General features: G+C 42.8%; 1 protein-coding gene across 4 annotated transcripts; it reads right to left on the bottom strand.

The window, feature by feature from the left end:
• Window positions 1-1,130: 1,130 nt before the first annotated feature.
• cabp1b (calcium binding protein 1b) lies at window positions 1,131-15,076 on the bottom strand. Of its 4 annotated transcripts, XM_070924525.1 has the most exons (8): window positions 7,380-7,430; window positions 4,329-4,496; window positions 3,375-3,405; window positions 3,125-3,268; window positions 2,796-2,905; window positions 2,372-2,446; window positions 2,146-2,218; window positions 1,131-1,156 (listed from the first exon to the last, which is right to left on the bottom strand). In XM_070924525.1, the coding sequence occupies exons 1-8, from the start codon at window positions 7,428-7,430 to the stop codon at window positions 1,131-1,133; spliced, it is 678 nt and encodes a 225-aa protein (XP_070780626.1). The 4 variants fall into 4 exon arrangements, with proteins under 4 accessions (XP_070780626.1, XP_070780625.1, XP_070780628.1 ...); XM_070924524.1 differs by lacking the exons at window positions 4,329-4,496; window positions 7,380-7,430 and adding an exon at window positions 14,417-15,076; XM_070924527.1 differs by lacking the exon at window positions 4,329-4,496 and having other exon boundaries at window positions 7,389-7,430.
• Window positions 15,077-15,717: the final 641 nt, after the last annotated feature.

Here is a 15,717-nt window from a genome sequence, read left to right as displayed (position 1 = left end):
GGTAAGAGGGTAAAGAGATTGGTATTAGAGATTATGCTATAGGGGCAGTTTGTGGATGAGGGTGATTATTCAATTCATTTTGAGGTATTAAAGTTAAAAGTGTAAATGTTGCACCAAAGTGAAAATCACTTCAGGACACTTCTGTCGACTCACAAAACCCCAATAAACAAGTACATTTATTATAAAATAAATTAAGTTTTATCTCTCTGTTGATCACCTCCCAATGTGAGTTAAGGTATAGATGATCCGTCAAACTCTGAGTATTCATGCGGAGTAATATTCAGAATTAGTAAAACATACATGTCATTAAAAAGGCCTATCACAGTAGTCAAGATTAGCAACTCACTGTTCCTGGAGAGAATTTCCTTCAAGAATTTTTTGCAGTTGATGGAGTCTGTAAAGTCGTATGCACACTGAAAATTACATATATATCACAGTAAGATAGACATATTGTTATTAAAGTCAGAAGAACTGCATCAGTGCTACATTACACATAATTACAAAACAAATATTGGCTTGCCTTATCCAGGGTTTGACGATAGTCTTAAGGGACATAATAAATCTACAGCATAGGTTGGAGTGAAACAACAGTATGCACAAAACACAAACGCACAGCTTTGACAGGATCACATGAAATATTTCCATATTGCCATATTGTATTTGTGCTTACGATGTCCTCATCTTTAGAAAAGAATGTGCTGTATTGGTTTGGGTGTTTGCTGGCATACTGCTGTAGTCTGAAATATGTCTTCTTAATTGCTACAGTTATTACCTTTTACCCACTGAGTCAACAGCCACATCAGCATTAGAAATGTTGTAATTACTAAAGGAAAATGTGCTTTTTTAAAATATACTTTGTAAAAGTCAGAAATGCAGCTGTTGGTTTTGTTTATGCTAAGAAACAGCAGCAGCATATAATCAACAGTGTTGCTCCTGGCTGTTAGTCGTCAGCCTTTGTGCTTCAGCATGGCAGTTTCAGGGCAGGGTTGATATGTTTTTTTGTTTTATCGTCCATCAACAGTTCAGAAGTTCGAGATCCATCAGTACTCTGTGCTGGTCTCTCTCCTCTTCCTCTCATACAAACAGAGAATCCGCGTCGTGCTTAAACATGTCAGCTCTCTGTCAGGGACTCATCGAGACATCATCCGCACAAATTCTGTATATTAAAGAAAAGAACACATTGTTTTACAAAGCTTTAGTTGAAAAATAAAATAAAATAATTCAATAAAATATATGATGCTGTATGCCATGCTATTTGAGGGTTTGTACCCTCTGGTTTTGAGGTATTGGTGGTGGAGATGTAGGGTGTAGCAGCAGTTTCTCAAATGCAAGTCTGAAATACAAGTTTCCATTCTTTCCAAAAGGACTTTTATGATCACCAGATATTTTGCGCTACTGGATGACTTAAGTCATGTATTTCTATTAATTTCATTAAAGAGAGCTTTATTAACTTGGTGGAACATAAACTGGGCTTCAGGTCCGCTCAACCATCTCACTCAATAACAAAAGAAATCCCTACTTTTATGCAAATGGCTTATAATCAGTTTGGGTAAGATAAACACATATTTTATACCATATTTTGTATGCATGTCTAAAAATATGTTAGCTTGATAAGTTAGTTAGAGCTGCGCACATATTTGATCTCAAAAGTCACATGAATGAAGACAATGTTGTTAAACGTGATCTACAGGCTTTCTAGTTGTACATTGTTACTGATGGATTGCATATAGAATGCAGAGAAAATGTAAAATTGTGTTGATGTAAGTACAGTCGCACCACTGAGAGCAGCAGCACTTTGTGATATTTTCATCCCTGACAGCCTGTATGCATCTTTTTTCTCTGTGGCTAATCTATGAGGTGACATAATCCCTTGGTATGGAGATAATCTGACAGACAGACCCACTGCCTTCATCCCCTCACCTCACTATCAGCATGGTATTGGGAAATCAGCCACACACATGTTGGGATTTTTTGCTTATACTTTGAAATGTGTGTGTAAGAGTGTGTGTTTAAGAGAGAGACAGAATGACACCAACAGAGAAAGGTACGGTGTAAACTTGTTTGATTTCCAGGCTCTGCACGCAGTGAAATGTGTTGTGCTGTATGAATTGCAAAGTGTGCTGTCACACACAGCAGATTCTTTACCTTCAAAGTCTACATGACCGTCTCCGTTGAGGTCGATGTCTCGCAGGATGTCCTCCAGATCTCTGTGTCCAACCTGAAAAAGTCAGGTTGTGGGGAAGGTGTGAACGTCCGTGGCACAAAACTCAGGCAAGAAACACAAGTAGAGTAAACAGACAAGATTCAGACAGACACCATGATTGATGGGGCACCACAGTGAGGGGGACAGACTCTCCCAGCAGCTCTGTACCTGTTGTCCTAGAAGTTTTTTCATTGCCTCTCTAAGTTCTGCTGTGCTGATCTGGCCGTCCCCATTAGTGTCAAACTGAGAATGAGAGAAAAAGACAAATTGATAAAACAGAGAAAGCATTAATTAGAATATCCGTACGTATAGACGTATAACATGCTATTTTCAAAACTCTATTTTCCCTTTTTCTTACATAAGCTTGCACAAACCTCGGTCAGCATCACTAAATGACCAAAATACTGGTATAACATCCTCGCTTTTATCTGACATAAAGTCTTTAGTTTTGTTTTGCCATTCCTGTAATCCCCTCTGAATACATTTTTTTTCTATCAGGTAACACTTAGATAAACTCTCTACATATTAATTCATCCATTTTACCCTGATGCTTCAACTCCATTTCAATCCATGTCCTCATGTCTTTCCTCACCTCCTTGAATGCATCCCTCAGCTCTTTCACCCCAATCATGTCTGCAGTTTCAGCCAGAAGTTTGGGCCCCATGAGTTCAACAAAGTCCTCAAAGTCAACATGTCCTCCCACTGTTGGACAGATTGAAAAGAGGGAGGTGGGTTAACCTTCATGGTATTTTCAGAGACAAAAAGACTCTTTGCTTTGTTTGTTCTCCATCTGATGAATAGTGATGCTGAAGCCTTGACACTGTTTTGGCACAAACTCAAATGTTCTGCGTCATGAGTGTTTGATTCTGAATATTTGTCAGAGGGATGTACACATATACACACAGACACAGTTTTACTTACAATTCATGTTGATCTGCTGGCTCAGTTCAATTAGCTCCATCTCTGTTGGCATGTAGCCCATAGTTCTCATGCAGTTCCCCAGGTCTTTACAGCCAATAAACCCGTCTTTGTCTTTGTCGAACTCCCTGAACGCCTCACGTAACTCTGAGAGCAAGGGAGAAAGGGTATGAATGTGCGAGCGATGTGAAAAGTACTTAAAATATTGTGAAAATTGCAGTTTTATTTTCACATTTCCTGAAATGTAACATACCATCCATTTCTTCGGGCCTCAACTCTCGGTCCTGTGAAGGATCAGAGTGCACAGTTAGGATCAACACTGTGGATATTTTTAAAATCATGCCAATGCGCAGTATTCCTCACACAGTATGATGCCGTAAAAATATAAATAGGCAACTACAGGTATGTGCCGCACAGCGCCAAGAGTCTGCAGGTTTCCTTCCAGGTAGAGAGGAAGAGCTTATCCGTTAGATCACCTGCTGAAGAAAACATGCAGACTCTTGGCACTCTGTGATGACCTGTTGAAAAATAACACACATTAGGTGTTGAGATAAAAGTAAAATAGCAGAAAAGGATAAAATATAAGATCGTGTAGCATCTATTTCTGTAGAGAGGACACATTCACTGTATCTGTAGAATTAATTTCTGTTTTTATAGGTAAGTTGCTTGCATTTCTTAAAGTGTGGAGATGCAGAGACAAATGAAAATATGCAACAGCCCCCTTATTTGCCAGTCATTAAAGACTCAATGACTCAACCCCTGCATCCATTAGGAACAACCACTGAGAGCTCGTCCTCAGAACGTCTACACTGAGGATTTCAACATCGCTGTTTTCTTTAATAACAAGATCCTGTTGTCATTTCTGTCATCACCATAACCTTGTTTTGATAATCTTCCATCCAGCTACAAATGTCCTCCATGTTTATGAGTAATGCAGCCTCATGCATAAATACACACGCACAGACACACACAGTTGCATTTAGCATTTTGGCTATCAAGAAGACTTCAAACTAAAAAAGATTTCATATCCTGAAAACACCATCTGCTCAGGTCCACCACGCTTATTTACATTTGGTAGGTGCTGACGTTGCAGTGAGAGGTGATTACTACACTCATTCATCACACGTCTCTGTTATTGTGCATGTACTGTCTGTGTGTTGTGTGCTGATCTCTTGGCATGCACATGATATTGTCTGGACTTACGTACAGCCTGCCGGCTCTCAGCGAAGCCCTTGCGTAGAAAGATGCATGCAGGCCCGAGTACGTTGTGCATGTTGGCTCCGTTCTGGGCCAGGGCCACTAGTGGCTCAAGATAGGCCCCCCCAGAGCCCCCCTCCTCACAGGACTGCACTGCTTTGTAGTTCTTCTTCTGGTCCTGGAGCAGCATCCAGGGCGGGGGGCCAGACATGGGAGCAGGGGCAAAGACAGGGGTAGAGACCGTGACTCAGATTGTGGCAGCATGGAGTCAACAAGTTGGGGGGGGGGGTTCAACAGCAGGATCAGAGGTGACAGACATGTGTCTGTCAGTCATAGAGAGGTGTGGAGTCAGGCCAGTCATGATGGAGGAAAGCACCTCAGTCAGATGGAAGAGGTTGAAATTTATTGTGACAAGAACTACTGATGCCATCCATGAATGTGTCCAGTGGGTCACAAATCTGCACAGCAGAACTCTACCGAGCCTCCATATCATGTGTTACAGATAATGACGATTGTGGAGTTTGCTGCACAGCAAAGATGCGATGCCTCTTTTCATGTCACCCAACACTGGCAGCCTCACGTAACTTCTCTTTAATCATTTTTTTCAGTCTTCAGCTGCCTTTAAGGATCATCTATAGACAAAATCTGGTCTTTGTTTTGTAGTTTTGACGAACAGCTCTGATAACATTTACTCACCAAAGTAATTGGTGAGATCTGTGAAAACAGCAAAACATCACTACAACAAAGTCAGACATGGTGAGATACACAAGCAGTCAGATGATCTTACAAGTTTCAAAGAAACCCACCGACTAGCCAAACATACTGAAGAGAACATGAAGGCAAAGAGTAAAATCATAACCATTACATCGATCACAGTTTACAGACCAACTTCCCAGTTTAAATGTAACATAATTTCCATATTATCTTAAGTGCACTCACTTTCGGTTTTCTCTCTAAATGAAGTGGTTTAGATTATCTGACTAAACTCTTGAATGTTTATAACCTGTCTGATCATCTGATTGCTCGTGTTTCTTGCCTTGACATGTTGTGAGTACAATATGATCGTAACTGATAGCAAATATGGCCAGAACCACAAAAATAAGACCCACTTTGTAATAAACTTGAATAATCCTCTAATACCCAATTTATCGGTGGTAAGAAAACAACAGAATCCACGAGTACACTTCTAACTGACAGCATTGTGACTCGAACTAATGATACAGTCTAAATGTGTTAGTAGTAGTGGTAGTAATAGTGCTAGCACAGTGTCTGCTGGTATGAGGGAATTTAAAGGGTTGCTGACCGATGACTGATGATGAGTGGCACGGCTTTTTCTGTGCATGTTACAAAATAATTGTGTTGTCCAGAAGCCGAGGCTAAAGTTCAGCCAGCCATTTAATTATAATCACTAATTAGCCATCAACCAGGGGGCAAAAGTTGTCCTCACAGCAGTGATCCCAATTACAGAGAGAGCTACAGGTTAATTAAAAACAGGCAATCACTGCCTGCCAGTGGACAAAAAAACCCGTCCTCTAAATAAAGTCAAATAAAGTGCAACCATTGCTTTGACTAGCATTTGAATTAGAGAGAAGAGCAGCCTAATCTGAGGCTAAATGCAGAACACAACAATTAGAAAAAAGACTGTATTCATGCTTGTGACTATCCACTGTACAGGGACCATTTTTGCTGCTGCTTTAAATCTCTCAGACATGAGCTAGTACCCGTCTTCAGATGCTTTTTACAGCAAGCCTAAGACATCTACATGCATACATGATGAAAAATGGATATTAAATATACTACATGCAAATATACAGAGTATTACGCTCTACAAATGACCTTCACACTCCATCTGTTACCATGCCAGTCCTAATGCCAATTTGTGCATTCCTACAGTCCCCACCACAGGAACGGATGCCCACTGGGTAATCTGACCAAGTGATGCATGGAGCAGGGCTGTCTGTGGGTATATCGTGCCAGAAAAGTACTACGAAGCCACGCGCTTGCAGTTATATAACCAAAAGAAAAAATAACTGTGTCAGAGAAAGGCTGAATTCAAGCAAGAACTTCTCCAGCACTCCAACCCAAATTTGCACAGATGGCATCAACAGTTGCTTGTCATATTGTGCTTCCTCAAGGATGTGCAGCTGCTGATATGAAGGAAAATCTATTTGTGGGACTTTCTCCCTGCTACGCCGAGAGTCTATTCAAGCATACACTGATGCGATGAGGACAGCAGATGTAAGAAAAGCATTGTAGGAACGAAGGTTATCTTCATGAGCCTTTACAGAAATGGTTCAGAATGTTTCTGCCTTCGTTGTTCCTCAATTGTGCACTTATGTTGTCGTCTAACAGACTCAATGCCGGTGGTACATTTGTGCTAACAGAACCTGATGTAGTTGAAACAGAACACCTGTTTCCACTGACTGGTCACATCCTGCGGGTGCAGGTTCAACAGGGTAGTATCTTCCACTGGCTCATAAGGTGGCTTCACTGTGTGATTTGACTGAGTCTAAAGTTTGAGGACTTGATTGAAATTCACAGACTTCACCTCAGCCAACAGGTCGAGCACAAGCAGCACCAACCAACTCCTCTGATCTCTGTCTAAAAGGCTAAAAGGGTTTTATAGGGGTTGCAACCATGCACTAATGAGCACAGAGGGAACTTATATCTAAGAAGACATATGATAAAGGTGCGAATGTCATATTAGCGCTGCGCTACACTCAATTCATAAAGTACATGCAGAATGAGTTTTAAAGGACGTCAACAAAATCCCAATCAATAATCAAGACCATAAGCTCCTGTGTTGACGAAACAACGGCATGAGACACAAGCTTCATCTTGAAAAACTCTTCCCTTATTCTCCCTTGTGCTTGGACTCCAGCAATGCAAAATACAGGGCAACGGTTCAAGACAGCCTGTTAGTGAATAACCCAGTCAGACAGTACACAGGGTGCAGTCAGAGCAGGTCCAGTCAAATAGCCATCGGTCAGGTTTGAGGACACACCATGAGACAAACATGCACCAGCAGTCAGGGGATTCAAGGAGTGAAAAGCCTCAGAGCAGACCTTACCTTCTTGGTGAAAATTTTAAGCGACTTTACAGAGTTGCCCATTGCAAAAAAAAAATCCTTCTTGTTTTATGTTTTCTCTCTAACTGTGTCTGTGTTAGTGTGGCTGTTTGTAAGTGTACGTGTATGCATGTGTGTTTGCATATGTTTCCCGGCATGCATGGGAATAGGGGTGATTAGAAAGGGAAAGAGGGTTCAGTGGGTCATTGACTAATATAAGAGGACATTTGGGAAAAGGCAGGGAGAGGAGTGGAGATATCATGGGAGGTGGAGGAGATAGGAGGGAGAGGACGAAGGAAGTGTACAGGGAGGACCTGGAGGCAAGGACGCTGGGAGGTATGAGGGGAGGGACACTGAGACAAAGGAGGAAATAAGTAAACAAGAACAAAAGGACAGATCAGAACAACACACAAGATAAGCAAGGGAGAGGAAGCATGCGTGTGATCAGAGCGAGATGCAAGCGCTAGGAGTAGAAAAAGCAAGATTGCTTATTCATTCCATCCTCTCTCCTACAGTGTCTTTCCTCCCTCCTCCCTCCCCTCGCTCCTCTCTCTCTCTCTCTCTCTTTCTCTGTCCGTCCGTCTGTCTCTTGCTCTTTTTCCCTCCCTCTCTCCCCCACTCTCGCTCACTCCACAGTTTTAAATCATCTATTCGAATGTGACAGAAGAAGCTCGTTCGGACAAGCATATTACCTTCCCCTGAGCGAGACGCTGGAGACACTAATCCAAACATGCGCACACACACACACAGACACACACACACTTGATTAAACACACATGGATGTGGGGCTGTGGAGCTAAAAATATAACACACGCTCTCTCTTTTCACCCCCTACTCTCCCACATTTCTCCCCACTCTTCACCCAGCATCCATCCCTCCCCCTCTCTCGCTCTCTCTCTTTCTCTCACACACACACACACACACACACAAACACACACACATACACAAACGTAGAAGCATCACAATGTCATGTTAAGCTTGAAGGGCATGGATTCAGATCAAAGGCAAAATATGCAAAAAATGACACATGGATTCTGAACCACCAAGGATGCAAACCGGCACGTGCAAATGCAAACACACACACACACAGTCGGGAAAATAAATGCTCTCTCTCAGCCTCTCTCATCCACACACACACACACACGCACACACACACACACACACACACACACACACACACACACACACATTTATAAGTGAGTGTCTCCAAACCAGTGATGAAAAGTACCACTGTACAGGTATCGTACAATTTAGAGGTACTTGTACTTGAGTATTTCCATTTTATGCCGCTTTATACTTCTACTTTGCTACATTTCAGAGGGAAACACTGTACTTCATTTTACAGCTATATTTACTTTGCAGATTTACATTTCACATACAAAACATATGATCCGCTGATCTCCAACATTGAAATGCTGCATCCATGTCAATGCATTAGTAACAATAATCCAGTGATATCGTACATAAAGTGAATAATATAAAACTCTAAAAGACGCCGTTCTACATAACAAATATTTTAACTTTAAGTATATTTTGCTGATAATGCATTGAAGTATTGTTACTTCTACTAAGCTAAAGATCCCCTCCAGACATGTTTTAAGACACAAATATTCTCTACTTTAAATAATAATTTGTCTACTCCTTCTCCCTCACAAAAAAAAAGAAATCCAGACTCTACGAATGCGCAAATAGTTTTCATTTCAAAAGTTTAGCTTCAAGTTTCAACATAACACTACTGTACGCTGCGTATGGAACCGTGGTTGGCTTCCAAACTATGCTAGTACATACACGTTATGAGGTTTAAGTTGAGCACAGAGAAACTTCCCCTCTTCAGTGGATGAATGTGAAAAGAGCCTTTTCATGTCAAACTCTGCACATGCATCATTCTGCACAGTGAAGGTCAAACATTCAAGTGAGGTAACAATAAGCAAAGCACTTCGTCCACCATTGTCTTAAACTACAAACCACAACATGCAGCATAAACCCCTCATGTCAGGTTTTAACCAGCAGCATTCACTCTGGTGGCCATTGCAACACTAATAAGCGCCCTTGCTTCCCTCTCCTGTTCGACCTTGTCTATTCTGCTATTTTAATAAACACATTCACACCGGAGTCGTTTCAGATCTCACTCCCATTCAATATCTCCGCGGCTCCTCTGTGTTGTTCTGCGGATGATTCATCCAGCCTCTCACCGGAGGCTCATTGTGAACTTCAGAACACATCAGACGTCAGACACAGGAGCCGTCAGCTCTCATAATGTCAGACCAGAGTGTGCACGGGCATGGGATCAACCCCCCCCCCCCCCTCTCTGTGGCTGTATCCCTCACCCTCGCTCACTCACACAGACACACACAATTTACTTTACACATTTACATAACTACTTACACACTACATACCAACAACATTTCTGGAGAAGATTCATGTGAATATTTGCCTTTTTTCAGGAATCATACAGAGATTTCTGCCAAATATTAATTGTACACACAATGCAAAGAAATCCATATGCACGCACTAGACTGGAAACTTATTCCAAGAGGAAATATTAATAATTGCATTTGCTTTTTAATGAAGATTTCGAGGTCAAATATAATCCTGTTTCATCCACTGACATCCAGTGTGTTAAATGAGCTGAGAGACGTAGGAGGGGGAAGGAAGGGCTTGATGTAGTAACAAGCTCTCATGCGTTCATCATCAACCTTGTTTTTGTTCTTTTGCTATCATATGGTTCATTTTGTGTCTGTCTTTTCATTTGCAAAGTGGAATGAAATGTAATCACGTCAGGGTCAAACGTGATCATTCACCTCACAGTGCGAAGTCAAAGGGATGAAGACAAAAGAGACAATGACATTTTGTGTGCGTATATTTTTGGCGTCATCAGAGGAACGTCTAGGCAGTGAAAAAAACAAAAAAAACATACAATGCGCACTTGCGTCATCTTCTTGTGCTTGCTAAGACGTCACAGTTTTATCCTACAGTCGTTTAATTCATCCGAATCAGGACAGCTCAAACTTTCATGCAGATTATTCTGGTATTGCAGTATTATTTCATACAAACAGCTGTAGTTAAATGCCTTAGTGCGTCAGCAAGAGAAAAATATTGACATGTCTCATTTCAGTCAATTAAACCTCTGTTGTTTTTCCAGTGACTCATGTATACCCTGTCCTCTGTCTCATTTCTCTGTCTCTCACTGATTTTCCCTTTCAGCCTCAGGTCTCCATGAATATTTAGCATCACTGCATGCTTGCAGCGCGTGCAGCTGTGTGCACAAGCTCTTACATTTCACTGCCTAATCCTCATCTCAAAAAAGGGATTTAACCAAAGAGTGAATTTTCTACCTCCTTCTTTGCCAGCGCAGATATAAAAATATCCATGTGTGTCTAAAAATAGCCCGTTATACTCTAGACATACTGGAGGCATATGCTGCGGTGAACACCATGATGCTACTCTCTTTCCTCTCTTTTCCACCCAGATCTGTCTCCTCATTTTACTCATTTCTGTTTTGTAATGCGTGCCTCCTCTCTGTTTTCACTCCCTCTCAGACGTCATCAAGGTCAGTGTGACCCCGGCAGACAAAAGAGGGAGAAGAGGTTTTGTAAGAGCAAAGAAAAAGGGAAAGGGAAAGGCAGACAGGAAGCAGTCAGCAGGTGCGAGCGCGAGATGAGTAACAGGAAAACCAGGCGAGGAAGTGAGAGGCTAATCTGTGTTTTAAGACCTTTCCTCACATTGTCTCCCGAGCTGTCAGGTGGGAGCAGGGAAGTGAGACTTGATGACTGTTTGTCTTATATAACAATCAGTCAGGTCTGCCAGCAGAGTCGCTCTCTCCCTATTTTACTCTTTGTCCTCCTCCCGATTTATCCAATTGCCTCGCTTCCTTCACTTTCTTTCCCGGCCCTTTCACTTCCCCTGTCTCACTGATGTGACACACAGTGGATTGTTAATCTCTCTCTATCACACACACACACACACATACACACACATAAACACACACACACACAAACCCTTTCAGTTCAGGCCTATTGGTGCAAACGGTACTTGCTCCCTCTGCTGGTTAATACACATACCCTTTCATCTAAATTTAATTTGCAAAGAAAATTGTCATCTCCTCAATGTCAATTTCCCTGCAGTAGACAACAGTAGACGTCTTTCAATAACCGGTCTGAACCGCATCTCCTGATTTCCTCAGCGAGGGTTTGTAGAACAAGGTCACTGAAGGTCACAAAAACTGAGGGATGCTGTGATTGTTCAGAATATCTTAAAATAGAAACAAAATTTTTACTGGGACAGAAAGAAAACTGCTCATGCTCTGTCCTTCATCAAGGTGTCTGGTGTAGCCTGGACAGTTTAAGGGTCTGAATGTGCAGAAATGATGGGAGTCTTGTTAACATGCCTGCTTTATGTTTCATATGAATGTTCACATTAAAAACGCTTTATCGAATGAATCCCTGTATCACAACGTATCTGTAACCGTCGAGCTGCGAAACACATTCAAGCAGCTACAACCACATGTCACATTTGTCCTTACTCTAACCCCCACACTAGCCTTTTTGGAGATCATGATTCATCTTATGAATATGAACACGTAGCTCGGAGAAACATGTCAGCACATGCTGGAAACCGACTCTTTTATTCACCCCTTTCTCAAATTTGCTCTGTCAAGTAGCATGTTTGCTGTTTGAATATTTTTACCAAGACAGACCCACACACAAAAAGAATTGTCCTCCTCCAGTCTCTCATAATCAGGTCTTGATGGGCTATTTTTAGCTTCTTCCACTGGCAGCGAACAAGTTCTGTTGGGATTGTATGCAGATCTTGATGTTACATAAGAAAATATGACATGAAAGAGTTTGTAGTGTGTAATATCTCACCCTGCCACATCTATTCAAGGAGCATTAAAAGGCATGCTGTTATGACTGCGTGGTCACTAAAATGAAACAGCTTGGGGAAGATGCTGAGCAGGTGCAAAAAAACATGCATGCACAAACGGTCTCAGTTTCATCCGCTTATTCTCACACAGCCGTCCTCTGCCATTTCTTGCTTTCTCCTCCACACAGACACTGATGTGCACAACTGCGCGGCATCAACTCAGAAATCCATTTTGACCATCGACAGCTGATGTGATTTCACCGTGACAACAATCACAGAAAACTGACAAACTCTGTCCCCTTTGAAAACTTGAAATGCCAAGTAGCCAAACTTTTGATGTGTTTTTAATGTGAGTTGATAACTAATCCAACACACTACACTGCTCACTGGAAAACATCAGAATTTGTCATCTGATCATTTATAGATTTAATGGAAACACCAAAATATCTGCCGTTTCCACACACGTCAGCAGCTCTAGAGACTTTATATAGCACACCGCTGCATGGATTTTTGCCTCAATGGAACCCCTAAGACTGATTGAAGCTCTGGCCTGGATTGAGAGGAGTTATTTCTGGAACACATTAGTGTTCGGGGAGGTAATTGTCTCCTCTTGAGCTTTTTATCACAGGGAGAAGGATTTCAATGAAACGAGAAAAAAGAATGACTGGAGGGAATAGACAACCTACTGTACTGCCCGATCTGTCGGAGTCACGGGAGAGCTGCAGGACCTCGCAGGAAACTGATGTACTAGTAGGTGAATGCAGAAGAGATACACCCTTTACTGGCCGTGGACCCTCACTCACCACAGACTCTCCTCAGTATGTATCAGTATAAATGGTTTACTTACCTGAGTGAGTGAGTGTGTGTGTGTGTGTGTGTGTGTGTGTGTGTGTGACAAGCTCTCATCATTGAAAAGTTTTCCACACAGTAGGAAAGTTGATCCCCCTGCTGTTGCTCGGGTGACAGTCACAATGACAGCGGCTTTATTCATATCGGGATGCGTGACAGACTGCCCCCCCCCCCACCTTGTCATGAAACTGATGGACACCAGATACATACAGGAGCCAGATATGGTCTGAATGCATGCATCCATTTTTAATCTGCTCAACTGACTGGGCTGACTGGAGGTCCAGCTAATAGGTTCCAGCTTCACCTGCATCTCACCTGTGAACCTCCACCTGTCAGCTCCTCAGCTCTGCAGCTGTGACACACTTTTAATAAGGACCCACGCTGCAGTGAATTTGGTATTAAAGGAGCACAATAATCTGAACATAATGTTGACTGAGAGTGAGCCACCAAGAGTGATACACCTGGCCTCTCTTATACTGGGATTAGTGTGAAGATTGGATATTGGACTGGATTATTTTTGTCCTTTCATATTGACATTGGATTTATACCCTCATTGATGGAAGTTGTAAATTAGCACTCTTATTTCTAGCTGCCCCACAACCCCTCCCACCTATATGGCTCCAATTGCACCCCCAGCTGTCCATGGAGGGGCATCTCTCTTTGAATTGCCTCTCCCACATTTTCCACTTGTGTAAAAGGTTTTTTTGGGGGAGTTTTTCCTTTTGTCTCTTTACAGGGGATCTGATGTGGCCATAAAGCCAATTGAGACCGTGTAGCTACAAGTGAAATACATTTAACTTGCATTTGCATTAAAGCAAAGGTCTCTACATCGGCATTATTGCACCTGAACCAGTTTCACAGGCTGTATGTGTCACTTTTTTCAATGAATAAGCACATCTCTGTAATATAAAACACATCTTTTTTTTCTTGGACAAGAAGACAATTTAAGACTAAATTAAATTAAATTAAATTAAACTACACTCATTTCTGAAATTCTGTGCCAGTTCCCTCCAAATGCTCTGAGTCTGGATTCTTGACTCACGATGATGCTGCTGCTGATTTATTTACTTTACAGTACAAATTCTGCCCTTTGCATTGTGTTACACGACAAAACACCCACACGTGTAACAGTGCATTAATGAGCTTTGAGCAATTGGACACTGTTTCAATTAAAATCGACTTTTTTTTTTGTCGCATTTCATTACAAATGTAGAAGAGAATACCTCAAATATTGATTTGATCAAAATCAAATTCGTTGTGCTTTGATTGCACTTCCAGAACAGTTTGAAAAGTTGAATTTCCTCTTCATGCACACTCACCTGCCCGAAGACGGACTTCACGATGGGATGAAGACTAGAGTCGTATTCAGACGCGGTCGCGCTCAGTCTTTTGGATGTGCGGCTGGCTGCGGGCCGGACAGGTGCGCTGGTCGCAGGGGGGTCAGAGCTGAGACTGGAGGAGGACCCGGTGATGACTCTCTCCCTGGGCTCGAAGAAGAAAGCCGCATCGTCCGACTGTTTTGGGTAAGATGGAGTTGGAGAGGTCCTCCTGTCCTGCCGGGAGCCGCCCTGCTGATGCGCAGCGGGAGGCAGCTCACCTCGAGAGGAGTCGTGGTGATGATGGGAGTGTCTGGACCTTGTGGACTTGCTGCGCTCTTTCTGATGCCGACTCGTCCTGTGCCTCACGTCCTCCTGAGCGTAACCGTCATCCAGCCGGTGAGAGTGGCTCTTCTGCAGCCGGTGATCACCTACATTTCGAGAGTCGGCGTGTCTCGGTTGGCAGAGAGGTCTCCGCGCACTCGTCTCGCAGTCCTCCGTCCAGCCTGCATCCTCGCTGCCTCCAGCCCCGGCGGGTTGATGGTGAGTGCGGTGGCTCCGGTGATCGTGCGGACCGTTATTCGAGTGGCCGGACCTGCGGTTGAGCCCCGAGGATCTCAGCAGAGAGGTGGTGGACTCGCTTTTGGGGAGAGAGGAGCTCATCGTTCGCTGTCTGTCGCTTGACAGGCAAAGTGATGCTGCTGGAGGCTGGAGGTCGAGAAAAAGGAAAAGAAGGCAGTCCTCCACGTGCAGGTGTTCTGCATCAGCCAGTTGGACCCACTCCACCACCCCCAATCCCTAATCCACATCCACACACTCGACCATCACTGCACAGTCCGCGGGGATGAAGTTGGAGCAGCAGCCACCTGACCGCACTTGCAGTAGATGTGAAGTGCAGGCTGATCCGGCAGCCAGGCGGTCAGTCTGACGCCTCACAGGGGGGTCCGCCAAGTTTGGATGACCGCACTGTGTTGCGCTGACACGCATGTCCACGCGCAATCTTCATTAACGTCACTGCAGATCATTTCCCACATAATGAGCCGCTTGATTAATATCTCCTTTCTATTGAAGCCCGTATGAGCGAATCTGTTACGAGCTAATAACAAAAACTCATCTTTAAATATTTCACCTGCATCAGAGGACACATGATGAAGGACACACACATTAAAAACTCAACAAGTGGCCGCTGTGACATTATTAATGCCATAAAGCATGTCAGAGAGTTTCCTACAGATTTTAACTTGAAATGTTCTTAAACTGAATTAAATTCAAAGAGAAAATAAAAAATAAAAGAGCAAAAAAGG

Source organism: Enoplosus armatus, chromosome 18 (genome assembly GCF_043641665.1).
Source record: "Enoplosus armatus isolate fEnoArm2 chromosome 18, fEnoArm2.hap1, whole genome shotgun sequence".
NCBI lineage: Eukaryota > Metazoa > Chordata > Actinopteri > Centrarchiformes > Enoplosidae > Enoplosus > Enoplosus armatus.
The sequence above is the reverse complement of the archived record's forward strand: the minus strand, read 5'-3'. Positions and strand labels throughout refer to the sequence as shown.